The following is a 23,795-nucleotide window of genomic DNA, read 5'->3' as shown; positions in this document are numbered from 1 at the left end:
TTTCACCTTTGGGTTTGGCCATAAAAGACTTTCTATTTTCGGGTTCAGGTTGTAAGAGGTGTATGACCCGAAGCTTGACCCGATAAATAAATATAAATATCCTTAATAATCATCTTAAATTCATAATGTCAATTAGAATAACCTGTTTCTTTTTATCTAACACATTTCATCATTAAAATGTCAATCAGACGTTATTTTCAATTATTATTTTATAAAATATCTGTTTACCAAACTATTTTGTTATAATATTTTTGTGTTATTATTACATACTTATTTATATCATATTCTATCGGTTAACTAAAATATAATATCTATTTAATTAAATAGCCTAAAATTATCAATATTTAAATACCAATCTTAAATTGTCTTAACGACTTTCACAATTTAAGTGTTTTGGCCCTTAAATCCCTGCTTCTTCGGTTAGCAGTGAAAGAGCGATTTCGGATACTGTTATGGCCATTGAAGATAGGAGGATTGTTTAAAGCAAGACAAACTCGATTTCTCATAGTTATCACAATTATTCACTATAATGATAATGATAATATATCTCTAGTTCATTATATCACGCACATTATTTTTAAATCGTAATTTATAAATTCGATTATATTTCAACTTTTGTAATATTTAAAACTTAGTAAAAGGTATATGTTTCCAATTTTAATAAAATGCAACTTAATATTAATATTGATTATATTATGGCAGTCAAGTATACTTTTATTTAAGGTAATACACATAATTTAATTGTTTTTTGGATATTATAATATTCACACTCAAATTTAAAAAAATTTAGTCGGGTTCGGGTGGTTGAAAAAATTTGATTTCGGGCTCGGACAAATTTTTTTAAAATTCGGGCTCGGGTTGTGAAAAAATACTTTGCACTTCTTCTCTCACCAAGGATCTAAAATTGTGTTTCTCTCGCCAAGGACCTAAAATTATGTATCACTTCAAATTTTCAATTTGTCTGTTCCTACCACATAACTAAGGATAAAAATTATAATATTGATCTTGAGGCAGCCGAGCCAAAAATAATGGATTTCTGAATTAAATTTTCTATAAAAATTATCTTTTGATTTAATCGTTCAGTCTATATAATACTATTGCTCAACGTTGTTTTTATAGTGATGGTTCTGGTGGTACGGGAAAACTCTTTTTGTCTAATATTCCAATGTGTTGAAAACAAATATGGTTACCATTTGCAATATCAGGAATTGCCTCTATTCAAGGAAGTAGAACAATATATATAAGTTTTAAATTATCAATTCCGATTGTTGACACTATCTATTCTGAAGCTACTGTCATTAAAAACTCTAAAAGAATTTTTATCGACAAAGTACAATGCCTTAATCTGAATTGATAGATTATTTAAAATAATAATGTAAACAGTTTCTATTCGGTTAATTATATTATTGGCAATAATTTTAAGCAAACTTTACTGTCATTCCAAATTCAAAAACAGATATAATTGAGTGTTTTATTTTTTGATTCATGGGCTTATTTTAAAATCATTCATCTGAGTAAAAATATGCGGGTATCTTCAGAAGATGTTGAGTATAATCCTAGGCTTTTGAAGTTGGAGTGCTTATCAAATGTTAACAATTCCTTACTTCCTCAGATTTTATTGAAATCCTAAATTCATTACTAGATGATTCATGGATCAATCGAACATATATTAATATTTTTACAAAGAAAATTATATCGACAACTAAAAATAATATTTTTTAAATTTAAATAACGAAATTAACTGTCAAGAAATTTAAAGCATATTCTAGCGTTGATTCCAACCCCCGTTAAATTTCTTCCTTCATAAATTCCCTAAGGAATACCTCCTCAAATTATAGAGCTTAAAGTTGGAACAATAATTGCTACTTCATAACATGAATCCCAGCAGAAAGCAGTCTTCTTATCAAAAATTTACATGATAACTTCATATAATCTAAAATATTAATGTAACACTCACAGTTTTATTCCTCTAATTGACCTATCCTCAAACGATTACCCCTTGCCTTTCATATTAAAAAGTCGCCAGTTTCCGATTATTCCAGTCTTTGTTATTACCATAAACTAAAATCAAGATCAAAAGTTCGAAACGTCTGTCTATTTCTTTTTGAACGATCTCTAACACGTAGAAAAATTAAGATATTACATACAAAAAACATGATATGCATTTAAATGCTAATAGGGTGTATACTCGGTTGGCGAGTCGATCAATTGACCGATTATTCAGTCAATTTACTATCAATCGATAGGAGTATTTTACCTGTAAGTCAAATACTCTAACCCATCAGAAAAATACATGGTAATCGGTTAGAAATATCATTAAGATTAATACCCGTACAAAAAGATATTAGGCAAAATACTCAAAACACCGGACAAAAATATCCAAACTTTAATATTTTTTTAAAATGTTTAGAAAAATGGGAAAGCTTTAAAAAAATTATTAATGTCTTCCACATTATAAAAAAATCTTTAATTATTGATAATGCGCGCACTGTTTTTACACAAAAATTTATAAAAACCCCATGCACATGTGGAATACTGGGGAAAATGTTAAGATGTTGAATAAATGTATTGTTATGCGGTTTATGGCGAGTCCGCTGGTGTTAATGTTAAAAAATAGATTATGAGAAATACTTAATTTTACTAGACATCAACTATATTCGATAAAATTTAACAGCTACCTAGGGCTGCTGAATAGGGCGAAGCAATCAATAGGTATCTATAAGTTTCTATCGAACTATGATGTTCAGGCTAAGGCCTGATTCCTAGCTCGTGGACCGCGTAAGCGGTTAGCTTAGGGCTATGCAACAAAGAAAAGGGCCAGTGTTAATAGATGAGGAAAAATACTAGTTTTACTAAATACCAAACTCACTACATTCTGTAGAATCTAACAGATACTTAGAGACGTGTAGAATAAATTCATATAAAAAATTTTAAAATCCCGAAATTTATTAAAATTAGGGTTTTTTCTTCGGTGTCTTTTTGTCAGCGGTATTTTTGTGCAGGTTTTTTTGTTTTTACAAGAAAAACATTTTGCCAACCTAAAAAATTTATTTTTAAAAATTCTCAACCCAATCCGAACATAAAATTAAGTTAAGTTCATATTCACGTCGCGAAAATCAAAATATAAAAAAATACTGTTTTTCACTATATTATAATCTAAAAATGAACAAAATTATATTTTAATTTACAATTAAACCATGATTTATTAATATCATTTATTAAATTATAACAAAAATATTTCCAAACTTAAACCCAACTGAAAAATAAAATTTAGAACCGACCCAACTCCATATAATAACTAAGTACAATAACTCGACCCAACTCAAGGATTTAATATATGAGTTGGGTAAGATTTTATAGGCCTTTAGTACGAAGATTCAGAGTCTGCCCTGAATCAGGTAAGAAAAAGTGCCAATCAAAGAAAGAAGGACAAGTCCTATGCGAAAAGGAAAAGTTTTAATCAAAAAAGAAAATTTTCCATTAAATGATTCTCAATTCTATTTTCTATATTTATTCGCCAATTTATCTAAACTCGTCACTTTCATGTGTAAACCAGGAATAAATTTTTCGTGAAAAGTGAGCATATCCAAAAATTATTTTCGTTTTGTGATTTTATTAGGACGTCGAAAAGTTATTATCTCAGCTATTTTGTTTTAATTACATGTATTCCATTCCATGTAAATCCATTTCATAGCCAATGTATATGACTTTTGGAATATTTTTAATTCTCTAATTTTAATCGTATACCCATTTGATACAACTTATTTTAAACAGCGATATGTTTTGCTTATATTTATCGATTGTGATCCCAATGTCATCTTGGAAATAACCATAATATGGATGCAATATGGGAAGAGGCCGATTGCAAGTTGAAGTGCGACATTTTGTTTTCAATTAATGCGGGCGATTTATGTGGGTCGTTTTTTTGTGTTAAACTGTGAATTCACTCATTTATTTTTGGTGATGAATATTCTTTTTGGTTATCTTGCGTAATCATTCCTTTAATTTATATTATTTATTAGTTAAATAAAAAAAAAGTAATTATAAAATTATTTAGTCGTATGATTTTTAATTAATTATAATTTTAATCAATTTATATTTACTTTTAATAATAGATATAAAAAGAGGAAAATACGAAATAAATCAGTATTTATTTTCTTCTTCAAAAAATATTCTCTTTTTCTTCGAGGAAAATACAAGATAAGAAAAATAGGTTTAAAAAGTTATTTAAAGTTATATTAAAAAAAATTTGACAAACCAAACAGGTTTTTCTATAATATCCCTAATTCTCTCTCTTCAGAAATAATTAAAAATTTATCTTTCGATCTGAGTCTTTTAAGATGGTTAACTCAATATTTCAACTAGAAAAATATTATGCAAGCCAGTAGATTTTGCTCATAGACGACATAGGTTTGAACATCTATTACGATTTTTCTGGCTACAATATTGAGCTAGCCGTTTTATAATAGTTTGGACTATTCTTCAAATATTTATAGGATATAAAAAAAACAATAGTTGTACATATGGGCAAAGCAAGATGATTGGTTAAATAAAGGATTTTAATTCTAAATTATTTAGATATTCTGTTTTGATTTTAAAGCTGAATTAAATGACTATTCACATAAAAGTCAAGGTTTTTACCGAAAAAAAAAATTTATACATAAAAAGGCAAATCTTTCCATATTCTTAGTGTTGTGTTCAAAGAAAAAGAAATTTAAAGTTTTTCTTTCGAAGTCTCCCCCATGTTTTTTTGTCATTAGTTATCCCTTTTGTTGTTATATATCATTGTTCTTTACATTTTTTTTTACACGACATTAAAAACCGATGTAAACCAAATTATACAAACCCAAATAAAACCCTACCATTTACTCGAGACCCAAATTGAATCCACCCTGCAAGACCCAGAATTATCATATATCAAATAAAACATACGAAACGGCTGGCCCCCAAAGATAACAGCCACAGAATACAAGAATATTGGAATATAAAGAATGAATTGTCAATAAACTGTGAGTTAATTGTCCGAGGAAGCAGATTAATCATTCCCCGAAACTTATGACCCGCGATATTATTAGAAATTTATCGTAGACACCCGGGAATTGTACGAATGAAAGAAACCGCCAGAAAATATGCCCGGTGGAATTTAACAGTTATATCACAAATATCAGCGAAACTTGCGATCATTGTCAACAATTCAAGGATAACTCCCCACAGATACTATCCCACTTCTGGCCCGTTACCCTTACAGTAGGAGAAATTGTATATATTGACCACGCAGGACCACTACACAAAATACATTGTCTAATACTGGTAGATGCTTATCTCGATTGTTCAGAAATCACCCGTCTGAACAGCACGACGTCCCAGGCCCTCCTTACCGCATTTGAAGACATGTTTACTCACCTAGGATCCCACGAAACCTCATAACCGACAACGGGCCTCAATTTGTCAGCCACGAATTTAACCAATTGTGACCAACATAGAATAACACAAATCTGCACGCCCCCCTCGTATTCCGCACAAAAATTTTATTAGCAGAACGATTCGTACGAACGTTTAAAAGCCAGAAGAGGATTTCCACGAACCGAAATTCAAACCCAGCTGCTTCCTAATAGCTTATAGAAATATTCCACATCCAGCCACAAAACAAATGCCAGAGATGCGATATCCGACGTCCGTTAACCTCCTCCTAGAAAAACCAATACCCCATACACCCCCCCCCCACTATTCTCGCAAACCTAAATAGAGGTAGTCTAGTATGGGTTCTAACACCCCCAAGGGTTCTTAACCCACATTGGAAAAAAGAAACCATAATAGATGTTCAGGGATCCGTCATTTATTACATCAAAACTATTAACGAAACCCACAATACTATCGTAGAGATATCCGACCTCGGCGGGATCCCGAAAGTAAGGGGGAAAGAGAAGCTGAGGAAGACCCCGACACCATGACCCCCGTAGACAATCCATGCTGTCAGAAATGTCTTCCCTCATTCACCAGCTACGGATCTAGACGTCCACCACTGACCCTTCCAATACCGTCGAAGATCCCGCTAAGTTGGAAGATTTCCCGAACCCAACCATTTCATGCAAAGGTTTTCCGGAATGCCTCGAGACCACCGCAGCCGACACACTCGCAGGGGCAGGGAAAGAACTCCCAGACCCAAGGACGAGACATAGCCACCCCGACCGAACAGACCTGATCAGGGACCAGGAGGAACCCGAAGACATTTTGGATCCCTTCCCCGGGTAGCAGAGTGTTAAGCGGGGAGGAGTGTTGTATTTAAAGAGGAAGGAATATAAACAGTTTTTCTTTTGAAGTCTCCCCCACGTTTTTTTGTCATTAGTTATCCCTTTTGTTATTGTATATAATTGTTCTTTACATTCTTTTTTTTACACGACATTAAAATTTATAAAACATTGTTATGATTTTTTTATCACTAGACCAAAAGCCACTTTTTATATTCATTTATACATCCGGTAAAAAAATTGAGAAGAGTAAGGAAGGAATATTTACATTTTTCGGGTCACCCCAGGCCTTTATTTTATGGATGTGTTAAACTAGTGTTGTAAACTAACGCGTTCGTGAACGAAGTACGTTTTTTTGAAAAAAATGGTGAACGGCATTCCTTTTATTTTTGACGAACTTTGAACGTGAACGCGTTCCTTTTTTATGACGAATGCGTTCAAATTTAACGTTCGTTCAATTTTAAAAACACCTTTTATTTTATTTATTTGAAAAATTTAATATTAATCCAAATTTTTCAAAAAAAATGTCTTATATTTTATAATCAACTGTTATTCCATTTCACATTTCGATTTTTTTTAACACACCATTATTATAGTTAATTAATTTGAAAATTACTGTTTATATTTTAATTTAATAGATTTGCATAAGCATGGAATTATTATTTCATCATCATTATCTGATTCTGAAAATTCAAAATCAGATGAATTAACATTACCATTGCCCAAATATGATAAATATTTTACAGTAACATCCTATATTGAAGGAAATAATTCAATACTTACCGAATGTAAAATGTGCCCAAAATGTATTATATCAGTTTCAAAATCTTCAAGTTAGGTTATTTAAACCTAACAATAACGATAGTTATTTTAAAATTAAAATAAATTAGTGGCCTAAATTATGGTCAACTATTGATAGACACATTATTAAATGGGATTAATAAAAATATTAAACCTATTACTACCAAATTAATTGCATATATTTTATTTTTTTTAAAGATTTGAACATATATATTGAGGATCAATATGTTCTTTCTGCAATTATACATCCAATATTCAAGCTTCAATGGCCATAGATAAAACTTCTTGAGAACGAATTTATAAAAATTAGCGTTTTTGATGAAAAAATGTATAGAAAACCCTAGAAATTATAATGCAAGAACTGTTAATTTCGACCTTTTTTGACGAGTAAGTAAAGGATGGATTGGAGGAGGATAACTTATCTCATTTTTGAAACAAGGACAAATCAATAAATGTTTTTAATAAATTCCCCACGTTAAGTTGTTTATTAAGTATAATACTGTAATCCCCTCATCTGTCCCTGTAGATCGCGTTTTTAGTATACCTGATGTCGTATTAACTGCCAAGTGTTCTGTCTATCAGTGAAAATTTTGAAAAACAATTTTTATTAAAATTTTATAAGAAAATTTTTTTATTCATTATATTATATTATATTTATAATTATATTATCAAAATTTCTAATATATTGTGTTAAAATATATGACATTTATTTAATTAAATTAAATTTAAAAAAAAATTTATCATAAAATTTTGAACGAACGTGAACGAGTTCCTTTTTTTTTGAAAACCCCTTCGATTTTTTTAGAAATGTTTGCCGCATTATGTTAAACTTTGCAGGGCTCATGTTCAAAAAATTAAAATAAACATTAATTGTTTATTTAGTTATAGATTTATTTTAAAAAGAAGTATATTTTTATTATAATTCTACTCCAATTGCATGGCAAAAGTTTGAAACAGTTTTAATTCAAACGGAATTGATATTATTTATTTTTTACAGCCGAGCGGAAGAACCATTATTTTTACCTATCAACTCTATATTTTTTACGGTTCATATTCCTACAAGAAATCAAAGAATAGATTTTAAATAAATTCACGATGAATGTAAAAAGTATCAAACTCCCCTGCCTGACCTAATTTGATTGAATTAATAGAGCTAGAGCAATAAAAATTTGATCTTAACTACTCATTAGATACTAACAATTATGCAAAATATTTGATTTAAAAGATGTCTATGAAAATATGCTCATTTTGTCGATGTAATAGCACGACTAATTTATCAAAAACTTTGATTTTGCAGGTTTCTAAAAAACGGCTTAATTAAGATTTTAGCCATTAAATATTACCTAAGCCTCGAAATTTGATCAAAAGAGGTCTAAGTCTAAAAATCTTGAATTAAAATATTTTTTGGCTATTATCTTGAATCGAAGTTTTCGACAACACAAGGCATTATTAATGCTTTTTTTTTTATTATAACTTATTAATTAATATAACTAATATTTTTATTGCTACATTAAGCGATATTTAAACTAAACTCATTTGTGAAATTATGGTCAATTATTAGTATGTTCATCGATTTATTAAAAGAAATCATTGACTGAGCTTAATATCCCTTTGGATCTTAGACCCCAAGTAGCTTGTCTTGCTATCAGGATAGCTCTGGATCTTAAAGATAGTGATAGAGAATTAACCTCAATACTTTTATCCGAATTTTCTCATTATACCCAGCATGGGAATCATAAGAAAAGCATTTATACTGAAAGCAATTCTAACATTCTGGATGGTTCCAACAATTTTATGCTCACTAGAGACCATTTTAAAAGTGCATTTCAAGAAATATTGAGAAACCTAGATGACTACGTCATGGATATACCTGGAGTGGCCCAAGTTATTAGTTTTTCATTTAATCTTTATGATTTAGTTAAAATTTGTAGTTAACCACTAATAGGACAAAATAACTATAGCGAATATTAAGCTTTTATACCATATATAACACTGTGTGACAAGAAAAATGGTTGAAGAAAATAAAAACAAGTTTTGGTTCAGAATTTGACGCTGAGTTCGAATCCGTTTTCCAAATTTTCCCTACACGTCAAGTTTTAAAAATATTACCGTATAAAGACAACTTTTCGAAATCTCAAAAATGGTAAAATTTAGGTCTTTATACGGATATATTTTAAATAGTATCGAATAAAAATCCCTGAAAATTGGTGATAGTTTTAAACTTATATTTCTTTATAAATTTACTAATTTTTATAATTTTTTATCGATTGGTTTTTGAGAAAAATGGTAAAGAATTTCGTTTGGGGGTCTTAAGTTATCAATTTAAATTACTATCAAAATTGTTAACTTTAGAAGATAAATTTTATATAATTTTGCTTCAAATATGCTCAAGATTATATATTAATTCTAATTTTGTTTCAAAAGTACTCTATGCCCTGAAAATTCAACCAAAATCTATAAATTAAAAAAGTTAGTACAGATATTTTCGAACTTTTTAATTTGTACACTTTTATTGAATTTTCTCTGCATAAAGCATTTTTAAAGCAAAAAGGTAATATTTCTCTTTTTTAGTTGTATTTGGTAATATATTATGCATTTATGATCAATTTATACCAAAATCAGATATCTGTACCCACTTTTTTAATTTGTACTCTTTTTAAATTGAGCATTTTTGAAGCAAAATTCATTTAAAATGCAATAATTAGTAATTTTTTCATATTTTTTATTAATATTTATCTTTTTTAGATGTATTTAAGAATATTTGTTTTTAGAATCAATTTATATCAAAATATATTATTTTCCAATGGAGTACCTTGAACCCGTAGTATGGGCAATAAATAATAATGCCAAATAACGAGTAGGAAGAAAGGAGAAGAATTATTTTTTTTCGCGCTTAATTTTTCATAAACATTTAATTTCTTTCATTAATTTTTTTTTAAAATTGGATTTTAAATATTATTCAAATTCCCTCCTTATATAATATTCTTCAAAAAATTAATGCCGAGGTCCCCTTGTTTAAAATGTGTCTCTAAATTTTGTTACATCTGTGCGGGCTATATAATGCCCGCACAAAAATATCCAATTTCTCCAATCATTCAAAGGATTTATGAAATTTATTACAATAATCCACTCTGCGATTTGGATAGACCATTTGCCCCTTATAACATATGTAAAACATGTTATAATTCTTTTAATTCATGGGTAAATGGAAAACGGTCATATTTGCCTTATTCGAAACCTGCATTTTGGCACGTAGCAAGAAATCATTCGTGGGATTGTTATTTTTGTTCGATTAGTACATTTGGGTTTAACAAAAAAATAAGAATTCGTTATCCTGAAATTTCGTCGGTTTATCCGGTAATATATAATATACATACAACAGTTCCTTTTTTTAATAGTTCGCAGCTGGAAAAATTACGTTTTTTTGTATTTTAAATTAGCTTATTTATTTAATTTCGTTAAAGATTCGAAAGTTTGTGAATTTGAGTTTTTGATATTTAGGACACGATTTCTAAATTTAGGTGGGTAATATAAGAAATTTATTCCATTTAAATAAAATAAAATTTAAACGATTTAGGAAAAATTGCCGTTATAACGGCAGCTAATTTATTTTTTTTCTCGCCATTTATGTCACAAGAGCAACTAAATGACATAACCAGAAATTTACAACTTTCAAAAAGAAAGTCCGAATTTTTAGCCTCAAGGCTTAATGATTTTAAAATTTAAAAAAATGGAGTTCAAACTTCATACCGATTACGTGGAGCATCGTTTAAAAATTTATTCTCTCACGAAAATTTTTTATACTATTCCAACAATCTAGGACAACTTTTTTTTTACAACTTAATATTGAATTAGTGCCCGATGAATGGCGATTGTTCATCGATTCAAGCAAAAACAGCTTGAAAGCAGTTTTGCTTCATAACGGAAATTCTAAGCCATCAATTCTCATCGCCTATTCCAACCAGTTAAATGAATCATATGAAAATATGAAATATTTATTGTCAAAAATAAATTATTCCATTTACGAATTTAAGATATGCTGCGATCTCAAAATGATCGCAATCCTGACTAAAGTAAAATATGAGATAGGTTAGCTTAGCATAATATATTTATTTAAATATGAGAAATATAACTATTTCATTTAAAACAAATTGTTTGGGAATCGTACCGTGTGCAGTGTAGCGAAGAGAACGAAAGCGGTTAATGATGCTTACTACCTTAATACTACCTATATAATTTGAATTTTGTTTATTTTTCATTTGGATAGGCACTACCAAATATATTTATAATATATATTTGAAAAATCCTGATTTTTGTAAAGCCTCTATGGCCTAGTCGGTAAGAGCTTCGCTTAATGATTCCATGGCCACTGGTTCGAATCCCGGTAATGTTCATGTTTTTTTTCTTATTCTAACTTAGTGGTTCCATCCTTGGGGGGATGATATATAGGAGGCCGGACTCGACCACGTGATTCCATTATAATATATTAAATAATAAGGGTTTTATTACATTTTAATAAATTTTGGTCGGTATTTAGCAAATTAGGTTGGTATTTAGAATATTTCCATACATTCACTTGGTAGTAAGCATCATTAACCAACGAAAGCCGCAATAAATAAATATATTAAATGTAAGCTATATTAAAAAAGATTTTATAAATAAAGGTAAATTTAAAAAATATAGGTTGTTTAAAAATTGAGTAAGGATTTTATAAAAAAAATGTATAATAATAATAAGGAATGTTTGCTGCAAAAATTAAGATATTTTTTTAGTTGTAGGGATCATTAGAACCAAAGTTATAAACCTTCATAAAGTGCTAAAAATGACCTTTTTGGCCACTTTAACTTAAAATAAATAAAAAAACCTGACGTGCTAGAAAAAAACTGACTGCGGATTTAGAATAAGCCTAAAAAACTGTCTTAAAACATGTTTATTTTATTTTCTCCCAAAAAATCAAGTCGAAATTTGTCACACAGTGTAATTAATTTATTAATACATAGACCTGTGCTTTACACTTAATGCCGTCTCTTTGGCAGACACCGATTTAAAAATGTTGGCAATGCAATAATAAAATTTTATTTTTGCCCATATTATATTTCTAAATTGTAAATAATTTTTAAATATTTATATTGATAACATTAATAAGTATTTACATCAGAAACAATAGGCAGCTCTTAAGATATATTAGATCAGAATATGGAAAATACATGCTTAAACGTTTTAATTTTGATCAATATGATATTGAAATATGTAAACATATGAAAAATCCTCCGTAAAACCCATTGTAAAAAATGAAATGTCTCTTAAAGAAAAATAAATAAATAATTAAATATATATGATCATAACTTTATTGCATAATTATTAATAAATAATAATTATACAGTGAAAACATAATAAAATTAAAGTTAAAAATGAAATTTAAAAGAAAAATTAAATAGAAAAGATTAAAAATTAAGAAATTTATAACTAAAAAATAAAAAGAGAAAAACTCCAATTGTTAAACCAATCTACAATTATCAAGCGTTTTCATCTCCTGTCTAAGACTTAAATAATTTTAATAAAACATTATCCTTGTTTGAATTCACAATTTGAATAATAATACCTGAATATTACAATACCCTTCCACTTATGTTAGACCCACCATTCTGCGTATGACCAACTTTCTTTCGATTTCGACTTTACTGACCTTGTATCTCCTCCAAATCGATTCTTCTTAATCTTTAATGTCTTCTATTTTCGAAGACGGCTGTCCCTTGTCTAGTATTTTTAGTTTCTAACGATCGGTTATCTCCGATTATAGCTTGAAATTCTTGAATTCTATCTTCTTTTGCTTGTCAACCTCTGGTAAACGATTAGCTCCTTTGTAATCGACTGATAATCCCGATTAACGCCTGCCTTTCAACGATCCACGATTCTTAGAAACCAATTATTGATTGATACTATTCTTTCTTCACCATCTTTGTCTTTTCTATTTGCTTGTTTCTAATGTTCTCTTGTACTTTATCGCGGTAATTGACTATAACTGGTAATTGATTACGATTGCTTGTAAACGATATCGATGAATTCTAGTTTCTTTTTCAACTTTTGTTTCTTATAGCCGTCTTAAATTCTTTTGATAAATTATCCTAGTCTTTGCTTGTTTCTAACGGTCTCTTGTAACTAATAATTAGCACATTATCTCGGTAAACGATTGACGATAATTTGTCTGCGAAAGATTGTTTCACGAATTCTTGTTCCTATGATTGTCGATTTCCTTATCTTACACTAAAGTGTTGGTAAACAATTGGCAATATTGGTAAGCGATTAACGATTGCAGCATGAACATCTTGACCATTTGTTCTATCTAGTCGCTTGTTTTCAACGTTCTCTTGTAATTGATTAGTTCTTTTCATCTAATTTTTGTAGCGTATCGATCTTTTAGTACTAAGTTTACACTTGCCGAGATATCGACTTTGTTTTAAGGTCTCTTTATTATCACTTGATCTTTGTCTTAAGGTCTCAGGTAATCGCATCTAATCTACTTATACCTAATATAATCTATATAACCCTTTATAACTTCTGGAAATATTTTACCATTTTTCTTACATTTATTCTCAACTTTCCAATATACCAATAAAATATATAATATGTCCACTTCGTCTTAATGTATAAGGTTATCGCCTCTAATCTAATTTTTCCTTACATAATCTATTAAATAGCTTAACTTCGAAATATTTGCTCACTTTTTCCTCTAAATTAAATCTTAAAATTATAATACATAGTCAAAATATGATAAATGAATTATACCATTATGTCAAATTCTACCACCCCTTTATCCTCAATGAAGCCCAGACCTATATCTTCATTGAGCCATATGCCGGTAGTTGTCCTTTAGCTATCAATCCACATCCTTTGTCAACCATTTCTAAAGCTGAATTTAGATCTAAAATTCTCTAAAAATCTTATATCTAAAAATCTATTAGTTCTAAATTTTTTACCAAAAAAATTTTGTCTTCTTGTGGTATTACGCATTTATTTCGTTTTACTTAATAAATACTTGTACACGCCTTTTCATTAAAGAAAAATAAAATATATATTTATTTTCTTATCCTTTATGCGATATTGTTCAAAAACAACTGAAATAATATCTTTTTTATTCTTCTTTTTCCTTCACTCTCGTTGAAACCAATTAACTTTTATCTTCTCATAAGTCTCGCACCCGTTGTTAATAACAACTCAATCACGTTTATCATCAATTCTCAACACCCAACAATTATGATTCTCATAACTATCTCAGACTTGTTAAAAAACAAATCAATTATGTCTATCATCAACACTTAAAATTATAATTCTCATAATTGTCACTTATCGTGGGAATGAGATACCCTAAATGCATTTTTTCTTCGCTCTCAAAAATGGAAGAGCCATGGCAATCGGTTCCATAACCTATCATATTTCTTAATTAGCACTAACCATACAGTATTCATCTATGAAAGACTTGTGATTATTAATTTCACCGAATTATAAAAAGAGTTTCATCTTAATATAACCGGTTTAATCAGATATCTTCCCATGTTTTCCTTAAAATGGCTCATTTTTAAGATTAGCCCATGTTTATTCACAATTGCCTACGCTTAAATGTAATTTTTGAAATGGTTTTTAAATTGACATCGTTACCTGTTATCTGATTATTCTCCTTGTTCATATACACTAATAAATTTTTAATTAATATATTATAATTTTTCTGCTTGAAAGCCTTTATATAATTTCTAGCATTGTCGATAATGCATTTGGTCACTTTATTTTGTATCTTACATGTGGTAAAAATTTCAAATATTATTTTTCCTAGATAATCAAATGGGTGTTTTTGGTTTAGCCTTTAACAAGCTAAGCTAGCCGAAACCGTTTCCCTAACTTTCATATAAAAACCTTTCATATAAAAAATTGCGACTGAGAATAATTGCGACTTTTTTATGATTGGTTGTGATAATTGCGACTTTATACCCATTGGTTATAAAAAATTAAACGTATTTATAATATATATTTGAAAAATCGTGATTTTTCAAATAGCCTCTATGGCCTAGTAGGCAAGAGCTTGGCTTTCTTATCCCATGGTCCCGGGTTCGAATCCCGGAAATGGTCATGTTTTTTTTCTTATTCTAACTTGGTGGTTCTATCCTTGGGAGGATAATATATAGGAGGCCTGCTTCGACCACGTGATTCCGTATTAATATATTAAATAATAAGAGTTTTATTACATTTTAATATATTTTGGTCGGTATTTAGCAAATTAGGTTGGTATTTATAATATTTCCATACATTCACTTATTAACCACATAAAGTCGCAATTATTTATATGAAAGATTTTTATATGAAAGTTATACCAACCAGCCGAAACCCTCTCAAGAGTGCCTGGGTGTAGCCAGTGTACCATCATCCCTAAATAAGAACTTTTTAAAAGACAATATTATCATTCTTTAAAATATAATTTTATATAACGATGATAAGCTGACAAATAATCTATAGTCGTACAGATAATTTTTGGGATACACAATAAATCCACTAATTTCTTTGCCATGGTGTCATATGCTTTGTTGATTTTTAATGCGAGGGTAGTCTTAGACATCACGTTTTTAGTTGGCTGCAATTTTTTGATAATATTAATAAATGCAGTGCTTTTTGAAAATGGTTGTAATTTACAAAATTAATTCATCAACAGCTGATTGTGCTATTTTTATCTACATGTACTCTGTATCTCAATGAGTGTGAGTTGATAAGCTTCAATTTTTTTTATTATTATTCAAATGTTCAATAATCTCTTTCATTTTAGAGGAATATAAAGTCTATAATTTTTTAATTAAAATACTATTAATTCCTGAATTTTTTATTAAAAATAACTTAGCTTTTTCAATAATAAAGATAAATCTTTTAAAAATTTAATTGCATTTTTTAATCCCTCACTAATCTTATTGTCAAAGAAAACATTAAAAATTGAAATTATGATTGCGAAAGATAATTTTTCAATTTCTTGTCTTTTTCAGAATTATCATTTAAAAAGGAATCAGGTAAATTATCTAGATTAAGTTTTTTAAAACAATAACTTCATAGTTTTCTTCATAGTATATAATTAAAAATACAACAAACTTTAAATTTATTAATAATTTGAAGTTATACTAATAGTAATAATAAAACAAGAAATAGAAGATATTGTTTAAACCCAATATAATATTTTGCTAATCTTGGGTTTCTAATGTTGGTTCTCAGCCCCATACTATAGTGTAATTTAATGGCTTATATTTTAATTTCATGATTAAGATTTTCAAAATATTATAAAAGAATATTTATTTTAATGGTTATTTTATCAAACCCATGATTTAATATTCTATTATTAAAGTAATGTTTAAAATAATAATATATTTAATTCATCTTTTCACCTTCATATGCTTTTTTAAGTTTGAACTGCTGGGAATTGAGGTTGAAATATTTGCGTTGAAACAATATCGGATCGGATCGGCAATGATATTTGGATTTTCCAAAAATATCTACATTTACAAAGTATAAAGACTTTGTAACCTAAATTTTCTTTATACATGTAAAATATGTTTAAAATTGGGGCCAGGGAAAGGTTAAATTATCTTCTTCTGAAGAAGTAAATATTATGGACATAATATTCTTAAAATAAATTGTAAAATAGAATAATAATAATATCATTATCATTTATTGAATATTAATTAGATTAACATTCGACTGAATATTTAACAACGAGAATTTAAAATAAAAATGAAGGAAGGGTGGTTGATATGAATTAAAAACTCGGTTTAAATTATTTATATTAAAAAAATAAATAAAGGTAATTTTATGAAAATATATATTTTTTTTAAAACATTTTTTAAGAAAAAATTTAAGTAACGGCATTACCATTACTCGTTACGTCTAGAAGAAGGTAACGATTGGCGTTCCTTTGCATCAAAAAAGCTAACGAAGTTAGTTACGAGGTTACTTTTTTGAAGTTACCTCACAACACTATGTAATAGCAATGTCAATATTATAGTCACTAGTCCTAACATATTCTTTCATTTATTTTATAAAATTATTTTCATTTTATTATTGTTATATTTTAAAGAAACTATAAAATAAATAAACTATTTTTCTGCTCTATTTTATTATAGTTTAATATGTTAATTTTTTTTTAATATACAGACAAAAAAATTTATTTTTTAAAACAAAATATACAAATTATTTAAAATAAAATTACTTATGTTTTTGGGGAATTTGTAGTCCCACCTCTATTTTTATAGAATGATATATTAGGAATTTATATAAATTGAAATAATAAATATATTAATAAATTTTTTTAAAATGAATAAAGATTTTCAATATAAAAAATACTATCAAAAGATACCAAAATTAAAGGGAGTGCATTTTTCCTAAAATATCCCATTTTTTAGATTTTTAGAGGCTCGCATATCTCAGCCACTCTTGAGGTCACAATTTTATTTTTTCTTAGTTATAATTAATGCAAACCAGTAAAAATTTTAGAAAAATCTGAGGGTTGAAACCCATAGTGATTTTTCGGGGAATTTATCATTTTATATCTCTAATAAATTTTATTTAGGAAAAGTTATTTCAAATAAATGATTAATTATCGTGTTTATACAAAAAATTTAATAAAAAACTTGGAAATAATTTTTAAAAGTAAGATTTCTGCTAACAGTCTATCGCCGATATTTTTAAAGTAAAAAGCCACCACTGCCATTTTTTAACAGGCACATAAATCTAGTTGGAATCAATATTTGGACTAGATGCCATTGAGAGGCATATCCTTTTTAATAATGGACTTCAATAGCTCAGTATATTTTAATGAATGAATTCAGTTAAGGTTGTTTATCAAAAATATTAGAAACAATTACTATTAAAAATTGTTAAAATAAAATATTATTAATATATTTATAAAAATAATCATAACAAAATAATAATAAAAAATATTTGATTGATGAAATATTAAGAAAATCATTTGTGTAATCTTTAGTTTATAGTAACAGACAGACCTATAGAGGTAATTTTAGGCCTACCCAGTATTTGGGAAAAATTTATATTTTTTTTGACCCGATGTAACTTGTGAAAGTGATCTATGAGATTTCGAAATCTCACACCATCAAAATTTAACTGAAGGGTTGTGAAATTTTGATATAAATGGCCCCCAATGTTTTTGAAGCGATAAATCTAAAATAAAAATTTTTATGACATGAATTTAAAATTATATTCATTATTATATAGAAACAATAATGTTATAAAACCTAACTATTTAACTATAATCTATGTTTTAGAATAATATTTTAATAATGCTTTGCAGATTGTTTCATTTCAAAGAGCTCATCATTATATTTTCAAGTTATTAGGTCGAATAATGTGAGATATAAAATAAATAAACTTCATTAACAGTAAAGGATATAATATAATTTGTATTTTTAATATATATACATTTAATTGCATATAATAGTCTATTATTTATAATTATAAAAAAAACGAGACACAAAAAACAATAATACGCAAAACAAGAATAATATTATTTATTTCCTACGTAAGGACTATTAATAATTCTATATCTATTTCACAAATTAAATATCTAATAATAATAACCGAAATATAATAATGCTATACTAATCTAATTAGAATCCGAAAAATAATATTTTAATAATTTTAAAGAAACTTATTTAATATTGAAAAAAATATACGTCTTTTCTTGCACATTTTGTCAAATAAATATAAATTTAGTATTAATATTCTCTAATTATAAAAATAAAATATATTAATCTTGATAATGAAGACTTGACAAAATAACAAAAAAAAATATTGCAAAATTCGTAAAAAAATATATAACATTTATACAAAAAAATTTATTTCATTAATTATAATTAATGGCCATTTTGTTGAGAGTCTAAATTGCCTACCTTGAAATTTGGGGTTAAAATTCATGTACATCCCTATATATTTTTGTTTTTTAAAATTTTAATTGTAAATCAGATTGTTTTGCTTTTTAATTATTTAAACTAAACTAGATATTATATCTAAAAGCCCGATACCGTCTATTTTTAGTCTGCATTTTATATCTCATCTGTATCTTATGCTTTTAGTATAAATATTATTCAAAAAAGTCTTGTTAGATATGGTTCATGGTATTTTTTAACATTCCAAACATATTTTTAATTATTCACTACTTATTAATCATTTAAATAAATTATTTTCGTAAAAATAACAGATCCTTTACCTATATTTTTGTTATTTCAAAACAGATATAGATATCATATTAGTTAAGGTAAATCTTTAAATTATGTAGCTTTTACATTGTCATTAAAAAGGATAATCATTTATTTTGTATGTAAATTGGCTTATTTTTTTTAATTGTTTATTATGGAAATACTAGCTGATAGCCTTTCAAGAATGACGGTAAATAATAATTTTCTCCTTTATTCAATGATGGATGAATAATAAATTTCAGCTTTATTTGATAGTGGACTAATCAGAAATCTCTATCTTATGAGTGAGATGTGATTCAGAAATTTATATTTGTTTAGATGAGGGGTTACTCTAAAATTTTCCATTATTTTTATAAATTATGTTAATGGAGTATATATATTTAGTAATTTTAATTTTTATGCACAATAAAAAATATATTCTTGCTAAGGGAGGGTTTTGTGAGGCAATGCTAGATCGAAAATTAGTTATGCAAAACTCTCATCTAGAATAAATTTTTAGATTATAAATTACAAATACAAATGAATAAAAATTTAGTTTAAAAGATTTTTTTTATGCACATAAATTAAAATTACAAAATATATACTTCATTAACATTAAAAAATTAATGGAAAATTTAAAAATTTTTATAATATAAATTTCTGAATAACACTTCATAATATAAAAAAATTTCCGATTCAACCATCATCATATAAAGGTGAAATACATTATTCATCCATCATTAAATAAAAGAAAATTTTGATTCCCCATCATTTTGACATTTACTTATATTATTGATAACGGGTTCTTAAAAGATCCCTAAAATATATGTAAACTAAAAGCATCACAGGCATATTTTTTTTGTTATTTATGCCAAAATAATAATGGATTAATATTTCCTCCATATATACACTTCACGATGGCTTTCTTTATTTCCTTGTGTCCAACAATTTCTTGAAATGTATGAAGCATTTAAATCGTAATTTCTTTCAACTAACAAACCAGCAATTATCAGATTTTTTTTGCAAATGATTTATAAGGCATATCTGTGGTTTGCTCATAAATAAAGTCAAATGAAATAATGAAATTAGAGATCTTCACGGGCCTTTATCAGACCCAGCCCAGGAAAGCATTAATAATAACTTGCAGGCCCAGTCCATGTTTAATAAAAAATCTAAACCCAAGCCCATCATAAGTTTCAAAAATTAATTTAATTCATTGTTTTAAATGAAAATATACAATATTTCACTTTATTTAGGCAATCACTTTGTTTCCAATACTGAAAATTATTATTATTAGAAGAAAAACAAAATATATTTTTAAGTTAGTAAAAGCTAAATTTAAATATTTTTTAGGCCCAAGGCCATTAAAATTTTTTTTATCAAAAACCCAGACCTGACCCAGGCACTTTAGAAAATATATTATACCTGGCACCCTGCCCATGAAGATCTCTTATTGAAAGGTTAAACCATTTTAAATCATTAAAATATTTGTTAGCAGAAAGAAAAAAAAATTTTCATTAAAAGTTAAGGCAATATTTGAAACAAATTTTAAAAATGGACAAAAAATTTTAAATAGATAATGAAAGAAAATTTATTAAATGTATAAAGACATAAAAATGTTCACAAAGTAGTCTTTAGAAAAGTTTATAGTTTAAAAAAAATTTGTTCAACCAATTTTCAACTTTAAATTGTTACCCTAAGGGGTAGGAGATATATCCTAATACTAGGTTATAAATAAAATCAGATGTGTTGAATATGCAATGCAAAATCTGTTCTTTACCAAAAATGGGTTTTATTTCTCTTATATTCCTATCCTTAAACTAGCACACTTCATCTTTTTCTATATCAGCTCATATTGCCAACTTTAAAACAATATTTTATTTGATCAATAGCCAAATGAGAGGAATGATTATCCGTGTTCATTCTACTAAGATTTCTATAAATTTTTAGAGAAAAAGCATAATATATTATGAAAAATATGTAATAAAAAATATGATTTGTGAGTTATATGAATTTAATCTAACAAAGAAATAATTATCAATTCTTTTAAAAAAAATTTCATATCCTGACGTGATGGTTTTCACTCTTATAATTTCATATTAAATTTAAACTCATCTCAAAGAATCATTTAAATGCTTTTAAAATTTTCCTAAATACTCTTTTAAACTAGACCTCCCGTCATAGATTCGAATCAATTATCGGAGCAACATGATTGCCTCACAATAACTGTGGTTGCATTGCAATTGGCTATTTAGAAGATTATTAAAATAAATAATTGCCATGGGTCAAAACACAGGTCTTAACTTATTTAGCATATGCATCAATTAGGATTCTGTGTTAAGGGAGAAGTCAAAATATATTTACATGCCATTCTTATTATATTCAAAATCCTCCTCCCTACATTTCTTTTATCAAAGTAGACTTTAAAAATGCTTTCAATAGCAAATTTCGAGATAATTTCATAAATTGTTTTTATCCCAAATTACCTTATTATTCAATATTACTAGAGACATACTGTTCCAGTAAAACACTCCTGTATTCAGTTCACATATCATAGACTGACGAAAGGATCCAGCAGGTGGGCACATAACCTCTCTTATTTTACCTTGATTATCATGATCTCATCCATTATCTTAAATCTAAATTCTATTTGGATTTAAATATTTGATATCTTGACAATAGAATAATATATGGTCCTCTTCCTAAAAATAATTGAAATTAAATTTCTTTGAAGCCAATTAAAAAAACTCATTCTTAATAAGTCCAAAACCAAAATCTGTTTCCATTGATTTAGAAAGTTGCAAAATTACAGACCTATTATATTTCATAGAAGTCATAAAATATAGTAGTAAATTTCTGATTTACAATTCATATAGACATATTTTTAATTTGTCCATCAATAAGGGAAATTTTGATTCACCCATCATCAAATTAAGGAGAAAATTCGAATTCCATGTAAATCTTGATTGGCTATCAGCTAGTAATTATAAATGCAAATATTTACTTTATAATAGTATTAAATGAAAATGTTATTAGATTATAAAATGTATCCTTCCTTAAAGCTTTTTAATAATGGAAGGCACAAAGCACTCCTTGGTAAATTGTTCTCCATAGAATTTTGAGTAAGTTTATAACTCCTTATAACATGGATCCTATCTTCAATAAAATTTTTATTGTAAGAAAATATATTTTGATAATTTAAACCTTGATACTGTGAAAATCTAAATCCAAACTCTGATGAAATGGCTAGGCTATATTTCATTTGATAGATTTTCTTTTATTGATAATTTTTCTAATTGATAATTTTTCTAAATCTGAAGCATCTTGACCTTGATACAATGTGAAATGTTTATTGATATAAAATCATCTATAACATAAAATATCTTTAACATCTTCTGATGAGGCATCTTTGTAGCATACATAATCATCGCCATTAAAAATTAAATACATAATTTAGCGCATTTACATTAAATCATGTGATAGAAATTACTATTGGCTTAACATTGGTATGGTGATCATTCTTAAATAAATATTTTTTAAAAGTATACTACTGGCTGAATTTGATAGCCATTTTTTGATTTTTTAATACCTGTTTTATCCTTCGTTTTTTTGAAAATATAATGGGAAATATTTTTTTTACAAGATATTGATACCAAATAAAATAATCATTATATTTTTTTTTGTCATACTTAAACATTAAATTAGGTTATACAATTACTTATTTTTTTAAAAAAATGACATATACTTGAAGTTTACAATCTAAAAATTTCTTTTATAAAAAAAATCTTATTTATAAATTAATAATCTAATATTTAAAAGCCCATATTTTATAAATTAATAATTTTACATAAATTTCCGAATTTTTCCTATGATTTAATTTAATTTATAATGTTTAATATATATTATATACTTTCATATACTAGTAATAGCTCATATTTTGCCAATTATTTCAAGAAATTTAAATTATGCTTTGCCTAATTTAGCTGAAAATGATATTTAAAATTATCAGTCATCTTCATTTATTTCAAAAATTATTCTCTAGTTAACATGACTATATAGATTCTCAAGTACCTTCAAATATATATCATATTTTATTATATTTCATCATTATTCATATAATTTTTATGTAATTTAATATCTAAATTGAATAATATTAAATTAAATTTATATCATTTTCAAATGTTCAAATATGATAAATAAAGTGGGAGAAAAAATATTATATTTTCAATTAGCAATAGTTCCAAGAATAAAAGATTTTGACTAAGATTTGATAATGAAGATGAATATTTTAGGATAATTTTTTTAAGTTATCCTACATCAAATCAAAGTTGCTAAACCCTACTTATAAAAGTATCGCGTCACCACTATCGCGATTTGTCAAAAAAGTAGTGCACTACCATACCCATCAAAAAAATAGCGCGCTATTAGCTGCTATTTTTTAAAAGTAGCTTTGGCTACTTTTTATAAAAAAAATTTATAAATAAATTTGTTTTATTTGTTGCTTATAATGTAATTACTTAGTATATAAACA

The 23,795-nt window shown here is 27.0% G+C and overlaps 1 protein-coding gene across 4 annotated transcripts in view; it reads left to right on the top strand.

The window, feature by feature from the left end:
* Positions 1-23,795, top strand: part of LOC135923878 (programmed cell death protein 4-like) — a 131,758-nt gene that overhangs the window by 59,000 nt on the left and 48,963 nt on the right. For 3 of the 4 annotated variants that reach the window (XM_065458864.1, XM_065458861.1, XM_065458862.1), the window contains exon 4: positions 8,634-8,933. The exons of the other annotated variant lie outside the window; for it this stretch is intronic. In XM_065458864.1, coding sequence (XP_065314936.1) covers positions 8,634-8,933 — 300 coding nt within the window. The remainder of the gene's footprint in view (positions 1-8,633; positions 8,934-23,795) is intronic. 4 annotated transcript variants of the gene reach the window in all.

The sequence above is a fragment of the Gordionus sp. m RMFG-2023 genome, chromosome 2 (assembly GCF_954871325.1).
Source record: "Gordionus sp. m RMFG-2023 chromosome 2, tfGorSpeb1-WG-v2, whole genome shotgun sequence".
Taxonomy (NCBI): domain Eukaryota; kingdom Metazoa; phylum Nematomorpha; class Gordioida; order Chordodea; family Parachordodidae; genus Gordionus; species Gordionus sp. m RMFG-2023.
The sequence above is the reverse complement of the archived record's forward strand: the minus strand, read 5'-3'. Positions and strand labels throughout refer to the sequence as shown.